The following is a 15,641-nucleotide window of genomic DNA, read 5'->3' on the forward strand; positions in this document are numbered from 1 at the left end:
CCTACGTGAAAAACCCTCAATAGACGTTTTCCCGAATTTGACAACACCCCAGAATTTTACAGGACATTAGCGGTAATACATTGTGAAGCTGAAAGCGAGTTTTCTAAACTATTAGTAAAAAAAATTTTTAAAGAGTGGGTCAGTCATGCTAGAAGACTCAGTTATCTAACATTCTTTCTCATAGAAATGATTCTAATTTTACATATTCCAGGGAATTCCCTGGTGGTCCAGTGGTTAAGACTCTGTGCTTTCACTACCAAGGGCACGGGTTCAGTTCCTGGTCGGGGAGCTAAGATCTTACAAGCTGAGGAGGTGCGGCCAAAAGAAATAAAATAAAATAAAATATTCTAAATCACTATCATAGGAAGCAGTGGCTATGATTATGCAGTTAATGTTACCACTAAGATTGATATTTTAAAAGGCAATTAATTTTATATTTGTTATCCTTGAAATTTTGTTGTCAGCTTTTAAAATTTTGCAATTATTTTGCTTTGTCATTCTAAAGAAATATAAACTTTCACACAAACATATTATGTTCATAACTTTGTGTTCTTTTCTTCCGGCTCTGGGCCGGCTTCAGCTCCTGCTTCCGGGATCTGCCCTCGCCCCTCTTCTGGGACAGGTGTGTATGTGCTCTGAGCGCCACACCTGGGTCATTACATCGCTGCTGGGCACCATGTTTGCACTATTTCAGTTTTTAGAAGCAGTGCCTCTTTCCCAAGGCAGGTGCGCCAATTTAGATATGGAACTGAGATGCGGTGCATCCCACTCTGCCCAAGCCTAGGAGCCTAGAAGGTCTTAGTCACCATGGATGAAAAAATAGAATACAGCAAACTCCACCCAGCTCTAGCGGCAAAACTGGTTCTCCAAGCGCGCTGTGGTGGAAGGGGGATGGCTTCAGACCCTCACTGCGGAAAATTCCAATGGTGATCATTAGAAGTTAATATATTAATATTTTACTAGTTTATTAAGAACTTGAAGGCAAGTAATCGCTCTCAAGACTTTATCCATGAAACTACAAGACGTTCTACATGACAGGAAAAAAGTTAAAACTGCTACTCAATTTTTAAAATATGATTTATTTCCCATTGTTTACTAAACTTCAACTTCAGTGGTTCATTTTAATTTGGTAAACATTGCTTGGAGGTACTTGTTATTCTCTTTTGTAGTCTGATTGGAGTAGAGCAGAACACTAGCTCCCTTTGTTTATTGGTAAAACTGCATAACAAATAACTGCAGAACGTTGCAGGGCTTTTAGAAGAGCTACTGCAGTGGAGACAACAAAGACTTTGTTAAGCTTTGATTGCATTTGAATCCAGATTTCAGGTGGCCACAAATTCAATGCATTATTTAGGTTCTAGAAACTACTGACATTCACAGTTATGTTCAATGCTAACAAACACAGAATTAAGACCCTTTCCAATCATAGTGCCTTTCGTCTGTTCAGCCACTGTTTTCAGTTTTTCAACCCTAACATTCAGTGGCAGTAAAAACATTCTTTTATCCTATTATTGCCGGATAAGTAATTCTCCTAATCAGACACTTAATCTTATTATAACTAACTTATACAAAGATGTAGAGGAGACACATTTCTTGGAACGAGAGCAACTGGTTCTAGATAAGAGACACTCTTCATAAATTATGCTCTAATCTGAAACCTGGGATGTATTTGACTTCATTGGCTCAGTTTAACGAGGGAAAAAGGGCAAAGGGAAATTTATCACTATGTCATGCAAATGTTTTAAACCTATGTTTCTAACACTGACCAACTCTAACCTCCCAATCTAAGAAAGCAGTCTCTCTACCCCATCATTCTACATCTCAGCCACTTTATGTGTCTTCACTACATTTGTCAATCAATACTTGAAATATTATACCATCTATTTCTCTTTCTTACTTGTCCCCATCATAATATCAGCCATTCAAGGCAGGAACTTTGCATTACCCGGTTGGAACCTTCAGTTCCTGGAGAAGTGCCAGAACAGTAGTAAAATTCAAAATATATGTTGAATCAGTAAATAAATATCAAGTAATTATACTAAAATGAAAATACTTTGAAAGTTGTAAAATCAAATTATAATGTATTAAATTTAAAAAGCACGGTACAGGAGACTTCCCTCTCCATCCAGTAGTTAAGACTTCGGGCTTCCACTGCAGGGGGCACGGGTTTGATCCCTGGTCGGGGAACTCAGATCCCACACGTCACGTGGCACAGGCCAAAAAGAAAAAGAAAAAAGCATGGTACACATAGTACATGCATAGTGATACAAACTTTTCCACAATTGGCACCTTAGTGAAAATAAAATGTACATTTATTGACACAAAATGTCTAAATAGATAGCCATCAGCTTAAAATTCACACACATGCATGCACACCAAAGAGAAATATATATATATAATATAATATATATATGTGTATATATATATATATATATACCCTGTAAACATCTTAAAAAACTTTGAAATTGTACAATTTAAGTGGGAGAATTGGTTGGTACGTGAATTCATATCTCAACAAAGCTGTTTTTAAATCACATTCAAAATAAATCACATGCACAATTTAACGTGGAGAGTGGTAATTAAGAGCTGGTGCTGGGGCCACCGCTTCCAGCTATGAGGCCGGGTGCTTCTCTTAATCTCTCTTTGCCTCATTTCCTCATCCTGAAATGGGGTGAGAGTCCTCCCTGGAAAGGTTGTTGTGAGGATGACATGAGTTAACACATGGAAAGTCAGCGCTGGAAAGCAGCCTGCCAGGTAGCAAGCTCTCACCAAGGCTGCCATTGTGGATGCACCCAGAGTTCGGGGTGCTAGTCCCCTAAGGGGGTCATAGTCTGAGGGAGTGACACACGTCAGTGATAATCCCCATATGATGTGCTCGGTGGTGGCCTGTGTGACCAGGTGGATACGGGAGTGACCTGAGATAGAGAACACTGAAATAGAGAAGGGTGGGTATAGGGGAGGTGACACAATGGGAAGCTTTATTACAGAAGTTGTTGACTGGGAGGTGTGCCCAAGAGGTACTTCAATTATAAGATCGAGGGCTGAGTAGTCTGGTTGAGAGACATGAGCAGTAGTTGCACAAGGGAGCTAAGACACTCTTGGGGCAGGAGGAAAGCATCTCTGAGCTCTAACAGAAGCGGAATGAAAGGTCGAAGAGAAATGACGTCGCCTGGCATCTCAGTTTTGTGAACCCTTGCGCTTCTCTCCTCTATGCACAGGTTCCCACCCTCACTCTTCGAAGGACTTTCTCAAATACAAATCTAACAATGTCTCTCCCCGGCTTGAAGCCCTCCCTCCAAGGTCCACTGCCGACTTTCTGGCCTTACTCCACGCGGCCCGCCTCCTCCGCTCGTCCCCCTCCTCCCTGGCCTCCTGAGCTCACCCGATGCTCTGTCCCTTCACCTCAGCTATCCCTCACAGCCTCTAAAGTCCCAGGTCCTGAAGCCCACGACCTCCGGAAGATCGCGGCCATCACGGAGGCGCGAATGGATAAATGGGTGGACAAAGGCTCCAGAAGTGACTCAACCAGAGCGCCAACCATTACAAGAGGATATAGCGTGGGGGGGGGGGGGGGAGGGTAAGAAGAGCTGCGCAGGCGTAATAGGGCGGCTGCTTGACAGGTACTCGGGTGAACTGGAGCAGCCAATCCGCACGAAGAGGGGCGGGACCGCTTCGCGACAGGAAAGCCCTGCCCACACTGCCTGCACGAGAGCGAGTGGGTACGGATGGCTTCTTGGAAGGGGCCTCCTAGAAGCCTATGAGGTCTTTTCTGGCCGGAGTCGGCCAAAGTGATCCAGACCTTCAATCCAGACTCCGAGGGGGCGTGGCTGCCGCAGAGACCTCCATATCTCCGTTCTTGAGACACTCCCGCACACCGTTTCTGTATCCCCTCGTCTAGAAGGCTCTTAGATCTTTGCAGCGTGAAGGGCCCCTTCCGCCGCCTCCCCAGGGCGCCGGAGTCAGCCAAGGCCGAGATCCGGCAAAAGTCCGTCATCCCTCAAACTGTCGCTACCCTTCAGATGGCCCTCCTTGCACCCTGTCTTACACCCACTCACCTCCTGCTCTAACACTGGTAGGCAGGTGAGCAGAGTTAGGCTGCCTCCTTCCCCACGGTCCTCAAACGGAGTGAGACCCAGACCTGTGGGCAAGGAGCCCAGCACCCTGAGCACACAGAGGGGGACCTGCAGGACATGTTAGAGAGAGGGGAAAGAAGAACAGGGGGCTCCTGAGGGAGACAGCACAGGAAGTGGTCCAGGTGGGAGTTCAGTATGTCTCAGAAACTGGCAGAAGCCTCAGAGGGCAGAGATTCCCTCTATTCTTGTTCTCTCATGAATGGGGTCTTTTCCCTATTCTACCAGACCCTTCAAAATAGACAATCTCAGCTTCCTACTGATGCCTGTGACATTCAGTTCATCTTGTAAGTTAGGAAGAAAACACGTCATGTTCCTATTATGTGCCAGGCTTGATGCTATCCACTTCCCTTTATCTCTGGTCAATCTTAGATAATTCCTGTTTTATTACCTTTCCTCAGGGAAATTAATGACTTTGAGGATGCATCTATGTTCTTCGCAGAGCAATCGGTAGTGCTTAGAGAAGGGGAAAAGCACCGTTTGGGAGTGTGAGGGGCTGCGGCAGTGATTGACGTGAGCAGAAGAGAGTCCTGGGTGTGAGTGCCGATTTTCAGGCAGCCACTCTTGGCAACAGACTTCCCTCCTTCCACACAAGGTCTTTTGTATCATTTGCAGCACTGAGTCCAGAAGGGGAAGAGAGAGTTCAGAGCTGGATCTTGCAGCTTTCTCTCTTTTTGATACCTCTAGGTTCTCATCTGCACCCACCCAACTCAGGCTGGCTCTCCATCACCCACTCCTCCCAGCCTTTCATCATTGGAGTTTTGATTTCCCTGTAGGTCTCAGTGCCTCTCACCCAACTTTCCCATCTGGTAGGTAAGAAATTAGACCCAGGGGCTTCCCTGGCCGTCTAGTGGTTAAGACTCCGTGCTCCCAATGCCGAGGGCATTCCCCCTGGTGGGGGAACTAAGATCCTGCAGGCTGTCTGGCGAGCCCCCCCAAAAAAGAAAAGAAATCAGACCCAAAAGGATGGCTCCAGAAATTCTGATAAGGAATGCATGCCCAAGAAGCAGGGCAAGTGGCCAGCCCTCCTCGAAAGTGACTTCCTGAAAACAGCCTTCACTGCCAGTCTAGCCCCTCAGGAATCACACCTTGAGAACACAGTTGTTCATCCTAAATACTCCTAACAAATGAGACACTTCTTAATACACAAAGCTTTTAAAATTTTCGACACCGAGTTTCATGACTATTTATAAGTGCTGGGTTTAACATCTAAGAAGCTAAATTCATTAGCTTGGGACCTGACTTGTGCCACTTCCAGTGTGGAAGGCATTGTTGCCCACTGCTGAGTGTGTGTCTAGCCTTTGGGGCCTCTTAGAGGGGACAGATGCAATACTCAGCCCTGATGCACCTATACTGAACTTTGGCAAAACGGGGAGATGAGGTGGTGACTTACTGTTGTGTGCTTGCAGAAGCCACACACAGGTAGCTGGGCTCTCTCTCCCTGGTTCTGCCCTAGGCTCAACCTGTCCTCTATCTTGAGCCAGTGTCAATACCACCTGGCTCAGGTGAAGTTTTCTTTCTACCTGTTAAAGGTGAAATACCTCATGGTGATAGGGGTGGGAGTGGAGGATCCCTAAAGAGGGCAGAAGTTTCAGGATGGGGCAAAAGCGCTAGAACCTTCTGGAGAAGTGGATCTGAGGTCCTTTTCATACTTCCTGGAGACCTTCCAAAGCACCTGGGACTTAAAGGGTCCTCTTCCTCAAATGCCTGCTTTCTTGCTGCTTATTCCCCACCGGAGGAGTCTGGAAACTTGAGCTGAGTCTCCATTCTGCTACCATGGCACAGTGTGACCTTAAGCAAGACCATTATCTTCTCTGGAGCACAGTTACCCCATGGGGGTCTCTCTAATGATGACCCCCTTTCTCTCATGCTGCAGATCTTACTGTGTGTATATCAGGGCCATTCGCAGCTACAAGAACAGCCCCTGTGAACTGAGCAGCATAATCAGATGTCATCATCACAACAAACATTCAAAGTCGGCTCAGTCATCGTTCCCACTTCATGGATGAGCAAATAGGCAGGAATAGGGTAAGTCAGTTGCTCAAGTGCACATAGCAAGTAAATAACAGAGCCTGGATTTGTCTCCAAAGTATGTGCTATTATTGGTTCTTCTGACTCTCGAGGTTCATAAATTCTCCTCACACAGGGCCTGGAAAGCATTCATTCCACACATACAAATTGAGGGCTGGTCATGGGTTGGCCCCGTGCCACTGCAGCCCCTCCACCCCAAACCTCAAAGGTATGTCCTGTTGTTATTCCATTTTATTATTTTTTAAAATAAATAAATTTATTTATTTATTTTTGGCTGCATTGGGTCTTCGTTGCTGCGCGCGGGCTTTCTCTAGTTGCGGCGAGCGGGGGCTACTCTTCTTTGCGGTGCGCGGGCTTCTCATCGCGGTGGCTGCTCTTGCTGCAGAGCACGGGCTCTAGGCGCGCAGGCTCACTAGCTGTGGCACGGAGGCTCAGTAGTTGTGGCTCACGGGCTCTAGAGCACAGGCTCAGTAGTTGTGGCACATTGGCTTGCTCCGCGGCGTGTGGGATCTTCCTGGACCAGGGCTCGAACCTGTGTCCCCTGCTTTGGCAGGCGGATTCTTAACTACTGCGCCACCAGGGAAGTCCCGTTACTCCATCTTAGAGGAGAGGGAACTGAGGCTCATAATGAAGGAGCTGCCTGAGATCTCCCAGTGAGCAAGTGGCAAGCTGGGCTTCACATCCAGCTCTTTCTGGTCCGGGAGCCCTGGTCTTAAGCTCTGTGCAAGAACCGAATCTTGAAAATAGGAAGCACCATGGAAGGTTTTCGTGAGGAGGTGCAACATGTTTGCACTAGGAAGGCCCTCCGGCTTCCTACTCACCTGAATCCTTCCCACCCTGTCTTTCAGGGCTCTGTCCTGCCCTCTGACCCCCAGCACTGGGAGCTGCTGGTGGCTTCCTGTCCTCAGTGACTCAACAATTCAATCAAAATCTATTTATCAGTATTGGGAATAAGGGCGGCAACAGTCTTGCTTCAGTTGTTCACTGCGCAGTGGGAGAAGAGGGTGAAAAGAGAGGAATCAGGGAGGCGGGACAGCAGAATAGAGGGGCCCGTGGTCGTCCAGCGTCAAGGGCACAGGTCGAAGGCACATGGTGGGGCGAGGGACAGGAAGAGCTTGGCCAGCGGTGCACAAGGCAGGCGCGGGGGTCTGCCGAGGGAGGCGGCCCACTCTTCATCCCAGGCCGGTGGTCCTCCCCTCGCCCCCCCTCCCCCACAGTAGGCAGGAAGCGAGGACAGGGCGGGGGGCTTCTAACTACAGCTTCCGGTCCCCAGGGGCTAAGTGGTCGTCAGGATGTGGTCAGAGGGTGGGCGATCCTGTGGGGTGCCCATCAGCCCCAGATCTCCCCCCAATGAAACCCAGTCCAAGGAAAAGCGATGCGACGGCCAAGCGAATGGAGCCTCAAGGCCAGCCCCACCGCCTCGCTGACACGATGTTCCCGGAACGCCCGCCCCCCAGAAGTCCTGGAACCCGCACTTCTGGCCCAAGTACCCAGAAATATCTTGTCCCCTTCCACACATTTCTGGGCCCCTCGTTTAGGATCTAGGTGAGCTAAAGAAACTGAAAGCGCCCTTCTCACAGGACGGGTCTGAGGCCCATCCCTCCCCTCCCTCCGCTTAGCCTCTGAGAGGGCCTGAGGCCCTCCCTCTGCTCGGCGGGTGTGGCAGGTGAGCCGTCTCCTTTAAGAGTGCACTGGGGAGAGGGAGCTGCAGGAATCTTAAGGAATCTGACCAGTTCCTTCGGCCCAAGAGTATTGTTGCCCTGGGCGGGGCTGCTGGGCTTAAAAAGCTGGAACCCACCTGGGCTGGACGCAGCTCCAGGAGCCTCCTCAGACCAGCTCTCTGCACTCAGCTCTCAGGTGAGCAAGTTTCCACCAGGACTTCAGGGATCCTAGGAAAAGGGGTGGGGGCAGAGGGGGTATCAGTCTGAGGAAGGGGTGGTAGCTGCCTGAGTATTCTCAGTAACGTGTGTGTGTTTGGGGGATTGGAGGACTGGAGGCTGCCTGCTCTGTGCCCACTGTCATATGGAAGGAAGGTGGGGTGGAGGCTAGAGGAAACAGGAGCCAATCTTTGGCCAAAGAATATGTAAAGTGGAGTTGTGACCCTCACGATCCAGGAATTCCAGGGTGGTGGAAGGGGCAGGGAGAGACAGATTGGCCAAAGGAGGGCCAGGTTTGGAAATTGCTCAGAGCCAACAGACCCCCATGTTCCCAAGGAGCGTGTTAATAGTTCCTCCTTCCTATGGCAAAAGGACCCGTGTACTTGTACATTTACTTATTGTAACACGTTTCAGTACTTAACTATGTGCTACGCGCTATTCTTAGGCTTAACATATAGTAACTCATGTAATTCAGTTATAACCTTATGAGGTTGCTATTATAATTATCCTCATTTTTACAGGGCACTGAAGCACAGAGAGGTTAAGTAACCCAGCTGAGTCACACAGCTGTTAAGTGGCTGAGAGAGGAATTCTCTGGCACGTAACAACTGGGGTTGCAGTCTGGAACACTGACGACCCCTATGCCTGCCTGAGGCTAACAATAGGCAGAAAGCTGGTAGCAGGTCTTATCTCAAGGACACAGCCACCCTAGGGACTAGTAAATGAAGATATGGATAGTTCCCACCCTAAGGAGAAAGAAGGAGCCATGTCCCACCCAATAGGCAGTTTCCTGCCAACAGCAGTCTGTACTCTGAGAGTGGAATTTGGGGCTACCTGGAGCAGGGCTTGGCCAGGGCTGAGGTGGGAGGCTCTTGCCTGTCCCTGGCACCTGTCCCTGGCACCTGCCCCTAATGCCTCCGCTTCCCCTGCCCAGCTGTTCACTCAGAGGAGTCCTGGGCATGCCCTAGGTGGAGGCTATCTTGGAACTTAGCCTGGTAGTGCCCCAGGCCCAGACCTTTGGATAGCCCGAGGCCTGACAACCTTAGCCCTTTGAGCCAGGGGTCAGGAAGGCAGGCACCAAAGCCTGAGTTAGAACAGCAGCCCTGCTCTCCTGATGGTGTGTCAGGCATCTGATTACCAGATTTTAACAAAACCTCATATGGCACTTACTATGCACAGGCACTGCTCTAAGCACTTAACTCCACAAGGCATTACTATTATCATCTCTAGACAAGGAAACAAATTAGTAACTTTTCCAAGTCGACCCCATAAGCAAGGGCAGCCTTGAGATTTGTGCCACCAAGTGCCGTGAGACGGGGCCGGTCGGGGCTGTCTGACCCCAGCCTGCCCCCTTCCCCTGCAGCCTAGTCCTGCCGCTGTGTCATGGAGGGAGTGGTCCGGGGCCTTCTCCTCCTGCTGGCAGGTGAGTCAGTCCTCCCAGAGGTGACCCTGCTGTCACTCACCCACCCACCCACCAAGGCTGTGAAAACCAGGACAGCATCTCACAAAGGGGGCCTGATGTTGAATGAATGTGTTTTCATTTCAACTGTCAACTTAAAGAGAAACATAAAGGAAGTAACGGTACAGGTAGGAAGTAGCTATTGCAAAAGTTACCCAGGTTAATGGAACTTTGGGAGCTAACCATCTGTTGGCATGAAGAGAACAGCATTCCCTACTTCTTTAGGAGGCAGAGCATTAGCCAGGACCTGTGTAGAAAGCTTTTCAGGAGAGGGTAAAAAGATACCAACACACCATCCCATTTTGAGTATAAGAAAGAATAGCAGGAAGCCTGAGAAATTGCTGGAAGGCTGGGGGGTGGGGACGGAGGGCGGGGGTGGGGGGGTGGGGGGCGGGCACAAAGACCAGGAAGTAGGAGACAAAATCCCAGGTCTGTTTGGGGGTGGGGAAGGTGTGAGGAAAGGAACCGGTGACCTCAGGGCCCCTCCATCCCACCTCCCCAGAGTCCCAACGAAGCTGGCTGTCCTTGCGCCTCTAGGCTGGGGTCCTGGCTGCTGATTCATTTTGAGACCAGTGCCGTGAATTAACAGCCAGTCCCTCTGCTTCTCTCACCCAGGCCTGCCCGTCCTGGAAGCCAATGACCTGGTTGGTGAGTAAGGCCCCAAACTGCCCTGCTGGCCCTGCCTTAGCTGGCCCTAAGACCCCACATCCTGCCTCCTGGCTCTGGTCCTTATTTATTTTTTTTATGTTTTCTTTCCTGCAGATAAAGGCAGTCCCTTCTACTATGGTAAGAGCTGATATCCCTTGCCCCCCACCCCTACCCTTGCCTATCCTGGACCTCTTTGCTAGGGGTTGGTGAGGGGTGATGTGGAGCCCAGTGTAGACAGAAAGGGGCTTGAGGGAACAGGGAAGGAGGGGCAGGATGGGGCTGAGACTGGGGATTAAAGAACCAGAGTCGTCGTCATTGTCGTCGTCGACCAGAAGAGTGACAGGCCGACTCATAACATGGTCTTTGGGAGAACTTCATTCCAGCAAGGAGGTAAGGTGCCCACAGGATGTTTAGGAAGACTTCCGGGGAAAGGGGCTAGAGGCACCTGGCTAATCTCCTTTCTTCAACTCACTCTCTCTTGCCTTCCCCAGGACCAGCTCCTTGCTGCCTGACAACGCCCCAAGCAGGTTTCCGCTCCCTCTGCCTGGCACTGTCCCCCAACACAGTCCTCATGTGCTCCAGGTCTCAGCTCAAATGCCACCTTTCAGAAAAGCCTTCCTGGATCATTCTTCAAAGCCCATTCTTTTTCTGTGCTCTTCTGCTTGTTTTTTCTTCCTATCACTTGTTCCCACCAGATATTAGATGATGTACTTACTGGCTTGTCTTTCTTGTTGCCTGGAATGTAAGTGCATCTGTACAAGCAGGTGGTCATAACTATCTGTTGAATGACTGGGCTGGAGCCAGGCTGGTGCCAGCTCACTCTCTATGCTCCTCTAGACTGGGAAGGCCTGCAGCTGGGCGGGGTGATCTGTGCGGCGCTCCTGTGCATCGCTGGAATCTTGTTCGCCTTGAGTGAGCAGTGGGACTGGCGGGGCCGGGGTGGGGGTGGGGAGCGGGTGGGAAGGGGGTGGCTCAGGCTCCCCAGGCTCTTTGAACTGGCTGTCTCTTCCTTCACAGGTGGCAAATGCAAATGCAAGCAAGATCATAAGCACAGGTGAGACAGGGCCCTGTTGTGTGCACCTTGAGCAGAGCAGAGCTATTTGGCGGTAAAGCCCTACAATTTGGAGAAAGAGGACAGCCCCCGGGCTGTCCCTGGGCTTGCAGTGGGATTTGTCATTCACAGATCATCAACCCTGAAGGGCCCCAAATCAGGGAAAGCTCTGACCCTTCGTATTGTGTAAAGTGGCACCAGGAATCTTGGTGGGGGAAAAGGACAGAGGCTTGAGGATGCTAATCTGACGTGTTCCTTTCTCAGCTCCTTACCCGAGAAAGCTGTTCCACTCATCACTCCAGGTGAGACAGGCTTCGAGAGGCTTCCAGGCACTCAGGCAGGATAGCCATATAATTTGAGAATTAATAAATTTTATGCTGTAAGGCAGACTGTCCTGAGCCAGCCTGCCTTGGGGTCATCTGAGGCTGAGGGGGGTGTCCGTGGAGTGACCCAGTTTGTGAAGACCTGACCTCCATTCTCTCCACAGGCTCTGCCAGTACCTGCTGAGCACAGGACCGGCTTCACGGCACTTCCTGCACCAGCTCCCATACTGTCCCCTCCCCCTTGGGGGACTTTACCCTTCGTGATGGTCTTTCTCTCTGAGGGTGGGCCCTTAGGCTCCCTTATGCTCAGGAGGCTGTCCAGAGCTTATTTCTAAATTAAACTTTTCTCCTCCCTCCTGTGGTCTTACGACCTTCTGTGTGTCTGGTTAGGGACAGGCAGGCTGGAAAGGGACAAGGAAATCTTGCTCAGGAAAGTCCAGACCCCTCAGCGGGAGGGGGGGTGTCCCATAGATTGCTGATGCATCCTGTGGCCACATATCTGTCCTGAAGCCATTCCCAGCATGCCCCCCACTTTGAGGACCTCCTGATAATTGATCTCCTGCCTCACCCATGCATGATGCAAGACATCTCTATGTTCTATCAAAGAACCTTACAATTTCCACACCTTGCCTGGAGACCTTGTAAGTCCCGATGACCCAGATACCCATGACATCCTGTAACCTAGAATGATCCCCAGTCGTTTGCCCTCTGCTAAGACCCCACCTCACTCAGTGAGTGCTCACACAGCCCAGGAAATGGAGCAATTTCTTCACTAACTCACCCCAGTAAAACCCTATGAAATTCTCAGACCAACCCATGGACCCTTCCCCCACTCTAGGTAATGTCCCGTGAGACCCCCACTATAAGCAACATCCCAGCAAGCCCTGCATAGTGCATTTTAGAAACAAAACCCATCCATGCCAATCTGGGTCTCAGTATGTCCAAAGTCCATTTCTGGAATACCTCACTTGAAAGGCCCCAGCATGCACGGGGTGAGGCTGGGGAAACGGCTCTCCCACCTGGGCAGCCTGTTCATCCTGCAGCCTCACCCCGCTTGCCAACCTCCATATCCTAAGGTGGGAGGAGCTGAGGCATACTGGCAGAGACCCTGGGGTGGAGACAGGCTGGGGCAGCAGACATCTGCCCTGTCCCTGCCAGGCAGTGGCTCACAGTCTGGGTCTGGGCTGATGGGGCAGCCACCTGTCTTGGTGTTGCTTCAAGCCAGCTCTCTAATGGTGCCCTGCTCCAAACCTTCCACCCATTTCCCAGCGTGGTACTAGATCCTCTGGAAAGTATAGTGGATCCAAGACTTGTTGGCTGTAGTCAGGAGGCCGGCACAAGGGATTCTAGATGCTGAGGACCCCACTTCCTGGTCTGCAGCCCTCCCAGGCCCTGAGATCTAAAAATGAGGGTCACAGGAACTTCCCTGGTGGTCCAGTGGGTAAGACTCCGCACTCCCAATGCAGGGGGCCCGGGTTCAATCCCTGGTCGGGGAACTATATCCCACACGCATGCCGCAACAAAGATCTCGTGTGCTGCAGCTAAGACCCAGTGTGGCCTAAATAAATAAAAATGAGGATCACAGACCTGTTTAGGGCCCTTGAATAGGTCACATAAGCAGGATGAGGGGACAGTTCCAAGGCTGGCCCAGAGCTACAGCAGGAACTCCAAGAACCTGAGTGGGACTCAGGATACCTGGCTGAAATTGCATCCACTCACGGTCCCAAGGTAGGTGAGGGAAGTGTGGCAGGGAGCTACGGGGGGCCTCTTAGGCCTTTAAGATCCCAGCATTCTGAACCAGATACATGCTATGAAGAAAGTAAAACAAGCGTGCTGCAGCGGCTGGGTGCATGGGCAGCAGTGGGTGATGTGGTCAGGTCAAGAAGTGACATCTGAGCTGAATCCTCTAAGGTGAATGGTGGGAGGGGCCAGCTGCGCAAACAACTTTCCTGGTAGAGGGAACAATGGTTTCTTGCCTTTTGAGGACCAGAGGAACGTCGGTGTGACTGGCACGTAAGTGATGAGATCAACGAGGAAGCAGGTGCGGCCATTGCAGGGAGAATTTTGCCCCATCCTGAGCTGGGAATCAATCGGGGGACCCGGATCTGCGCATGCGGCGGCAGGAGCGCAGGCGCGCAGATCCCAAGGAATGGCGTAGCCCGGACGCGCCGCAGCGTCATCCGCCCAAAGGCAGCCTCCGACCCCGCCTTTTCGTCCTGGGGAGTGGGGTGCATGTCCCTCTCCTCCTTGGACACAGGAGGATGCTGGTGTGAATGGGTTGCATTGGAGAATGTAAAAATGAGCTCCGCCTAAGAAAGCAAAGTCTGTGGCCTTACGTGGGGCTAGAGTGGCAGACGCGGAAGCGATATTGGCAGAACGCCCCCTTCTGAGTGACCGACAACTGCTTTCTTTTAGAAACTCGGATTCCTACCATCACAAACGGTGAGATGCTCTGCTGTTTGAAATCCAATCAGTAAGAAGAAAACCCCATGCTGCCAGGGTAACCTAAATCACTTTGACGCGAGATTCAGCTTCAGTTCCTACCCGGGCGACCAGCCCCGGAAGAGGGGTTTCTGGCGCAATATTCCACATCCATCTTAACGGTTTGGTTTCCCAGCTCCGCTTTGCGGTGGAGACCAGCTACACACAGTCATGATCTACTTTCAGCCTGCCAAACAGCCTGTCCAATTTCGCCTGAACAAACGCCAGTTTCCTCACGTCCCATAAGCAACCGAAGGGCCCTACGACCCCCATACCCCCCCCCGTGTGCAGCTCCGTCATTGTCAAGTCAGTGAGCCTGGCTTTCTACAGTACAGGCTCCTGCCTGTTGGTTTAGGCTGATTCTACCTGTCCAACCAAGGCTGGGGCAAGGGGCTCATGGAGGGCATCTGGGAGCCTGGGTTAATCATGGTTGGGAAAAGTCACGGACTGTGATGGGAAGGTGGCAGGAGAGAGCCATGCAGGATGGAGTCAGTGTTAGCCTGTGAGTCTGGCACATGGGCCCTGGAGTTGGGCTGCTGATTCCCAAGGGAAATAAGCTCTCCTCTCTTCCCTCCCAGGAGTAGGGAGTGGGAAAGGTAGTCAGTCATAGGACGGGAGGAGCCTCTGCCCAGGCTTCACCGTGTGGAATTACTTGCTGTGCCTCAGAGACCCCTTCCTTGGGCCTGTTTTCCCTGGGGAACAGGGGGTTGGGAGTGTAGGGAGGCTGGCTTTATCTCAATTCCCACCTCTTGTCATCTCCTAGATGAGGGGCTGACCAGGAAAGAACCAGAGAAAGCAAAGGGTAATTGAACACTTAGTACTTTATGGGCACTGTTACAAACACTTCACACGTGTTGATTTTTCCAGCAGCCTATGTGATGTGGATTCATATTATGCCCACTGTGCATAAGAGACCTAGGTTCTCACAGGTCATCTTACTCCTGAGCCATTTCTGAACGACTAGGCTACACTGCCTTTTCTGGTATTTATCACTATCTGAGAGAGACCCCAAGGACCGTACCTTCTTGGGGACTATGTATCCCTCCCCACTTTTTATTTAAACAATCTTATTTTTTTCCGAATGCAAGCATCTTTCATGCTTATTACAGAAAACTGGAACATTACAGAGATAGCTCACTTAGAAGATAAACCAAATTCTAACCCAGCACTCAGAAATAATCAAGGATAAAAGTCTGTTATACAATCAGAGTATTCTGTAATTCTCTGGAGCTCCAGATTGTTACGTGAACCAATAGTTCATTACTTTGTTTTGCTGAGTAGTAGTCCCAGGCAGTGTTGTATTAATGAACACAGCTTGGGTTGCAGCCTTACCTCAGGGCACTGCGCTTCCCTCCCTCTGCTGGACATTGTCCCAATTCCCCAGCATCCCTGCATCACCAATTCCCTTCCTCCTTTAGGCCCTGCCCTTTGCCGGGCCACTCTATAGCTGTACCACCAACATGTGAGCTCTCATCACTGTTCACTGCTTCTTCTCTTTGTACTCGGCCCTAATTCACATACTACTTATATTTTACTGATTTATTTGATATGGTCTCCTACCCCTACAATAATGTAAATTCAAATTGGCACCTGAAGAATTTTCTGAGTTTGGGCTCACAGGTTTACTTGTTTTCAGATTGT

General features: G+C 50.5%; 2 protein-coding genes across 4 annotated transcripts in view; one reads left to right on the forward strand and one right to left on the reverse strand.

The window, feature by feature from the left end:
• RASGEF1A (RasGEF domain family member 1A) overlaps positions 1–11,035 on the reverse strand; it is a 311,582-nt gene extending 300,547 nt beyond the window's left edge. For both annotated transcript variants that reach the window (XM_049696655.1, XM_049696659.1), the window contains exons 1-2: positions 10,861–11,035; positions 7,960–8,050 (exon numbers count right to left, since the gene is read on the reverse strand). The gene's annotated coding sequence lies outside the window, so the exon portion shown is untranslated. The remainder of the gene's footprint in view (positions 1–7,959; positions 8,051–10,860) is intronic.
• FXYD4 (FXYD domain containing ion transport regulator 4) lies at positions 7,860–11,873 on the forward strand. 2 transcript variants are annotated; one of them, XR_004476913.2, is made up of 8 exons: positions 7,860–8,018; positions 9,402–9,461; positions 10,113–10,145; positions 10,260–10,283; positions 10,983–11,057; positions 11,163–11,199; positions 11,329–11,498; positions 11,684–11,873. XR_004476913.2 is itself a non-coding variant. In XM_033405993.2 (8 exons), exons 2-8 carry the CDS (start codon positions 9,422–9,424, stop codon positions 11,701–11,703), a joined length of 267 nt encoding a protein of 88 aa, XP_033261884.1. In that variant the 5' UTR covers positions 7,860–8,018; positions 9,402–9,421; the 3' UTR covers positions 11,704–11,873. The 2 variants fall into 2 exon arrangements, 1 of the variants encoding a protein (XP_033261884.1); XM_033405993.2 differs by having other exon boundaries at positions 11,461–11,498.
• Positions 11,874–15,641: the final 3,768 nt, after the last annotated feature.

The sequence above is a fragment of the Orcinus orca genome, chromosome 14 (assembly GCF_937001465.1).
Source record: "Orcinus orca chromosome 14, mOrcOrc1.1, whole genome shotgun sequence".
Taxonomy (NCBI): Eukaryota; Metazoa; Chordata; class Mammalia; order Artiodactyla; family Delphinidae; genus Orcinus; species Orcinus orca.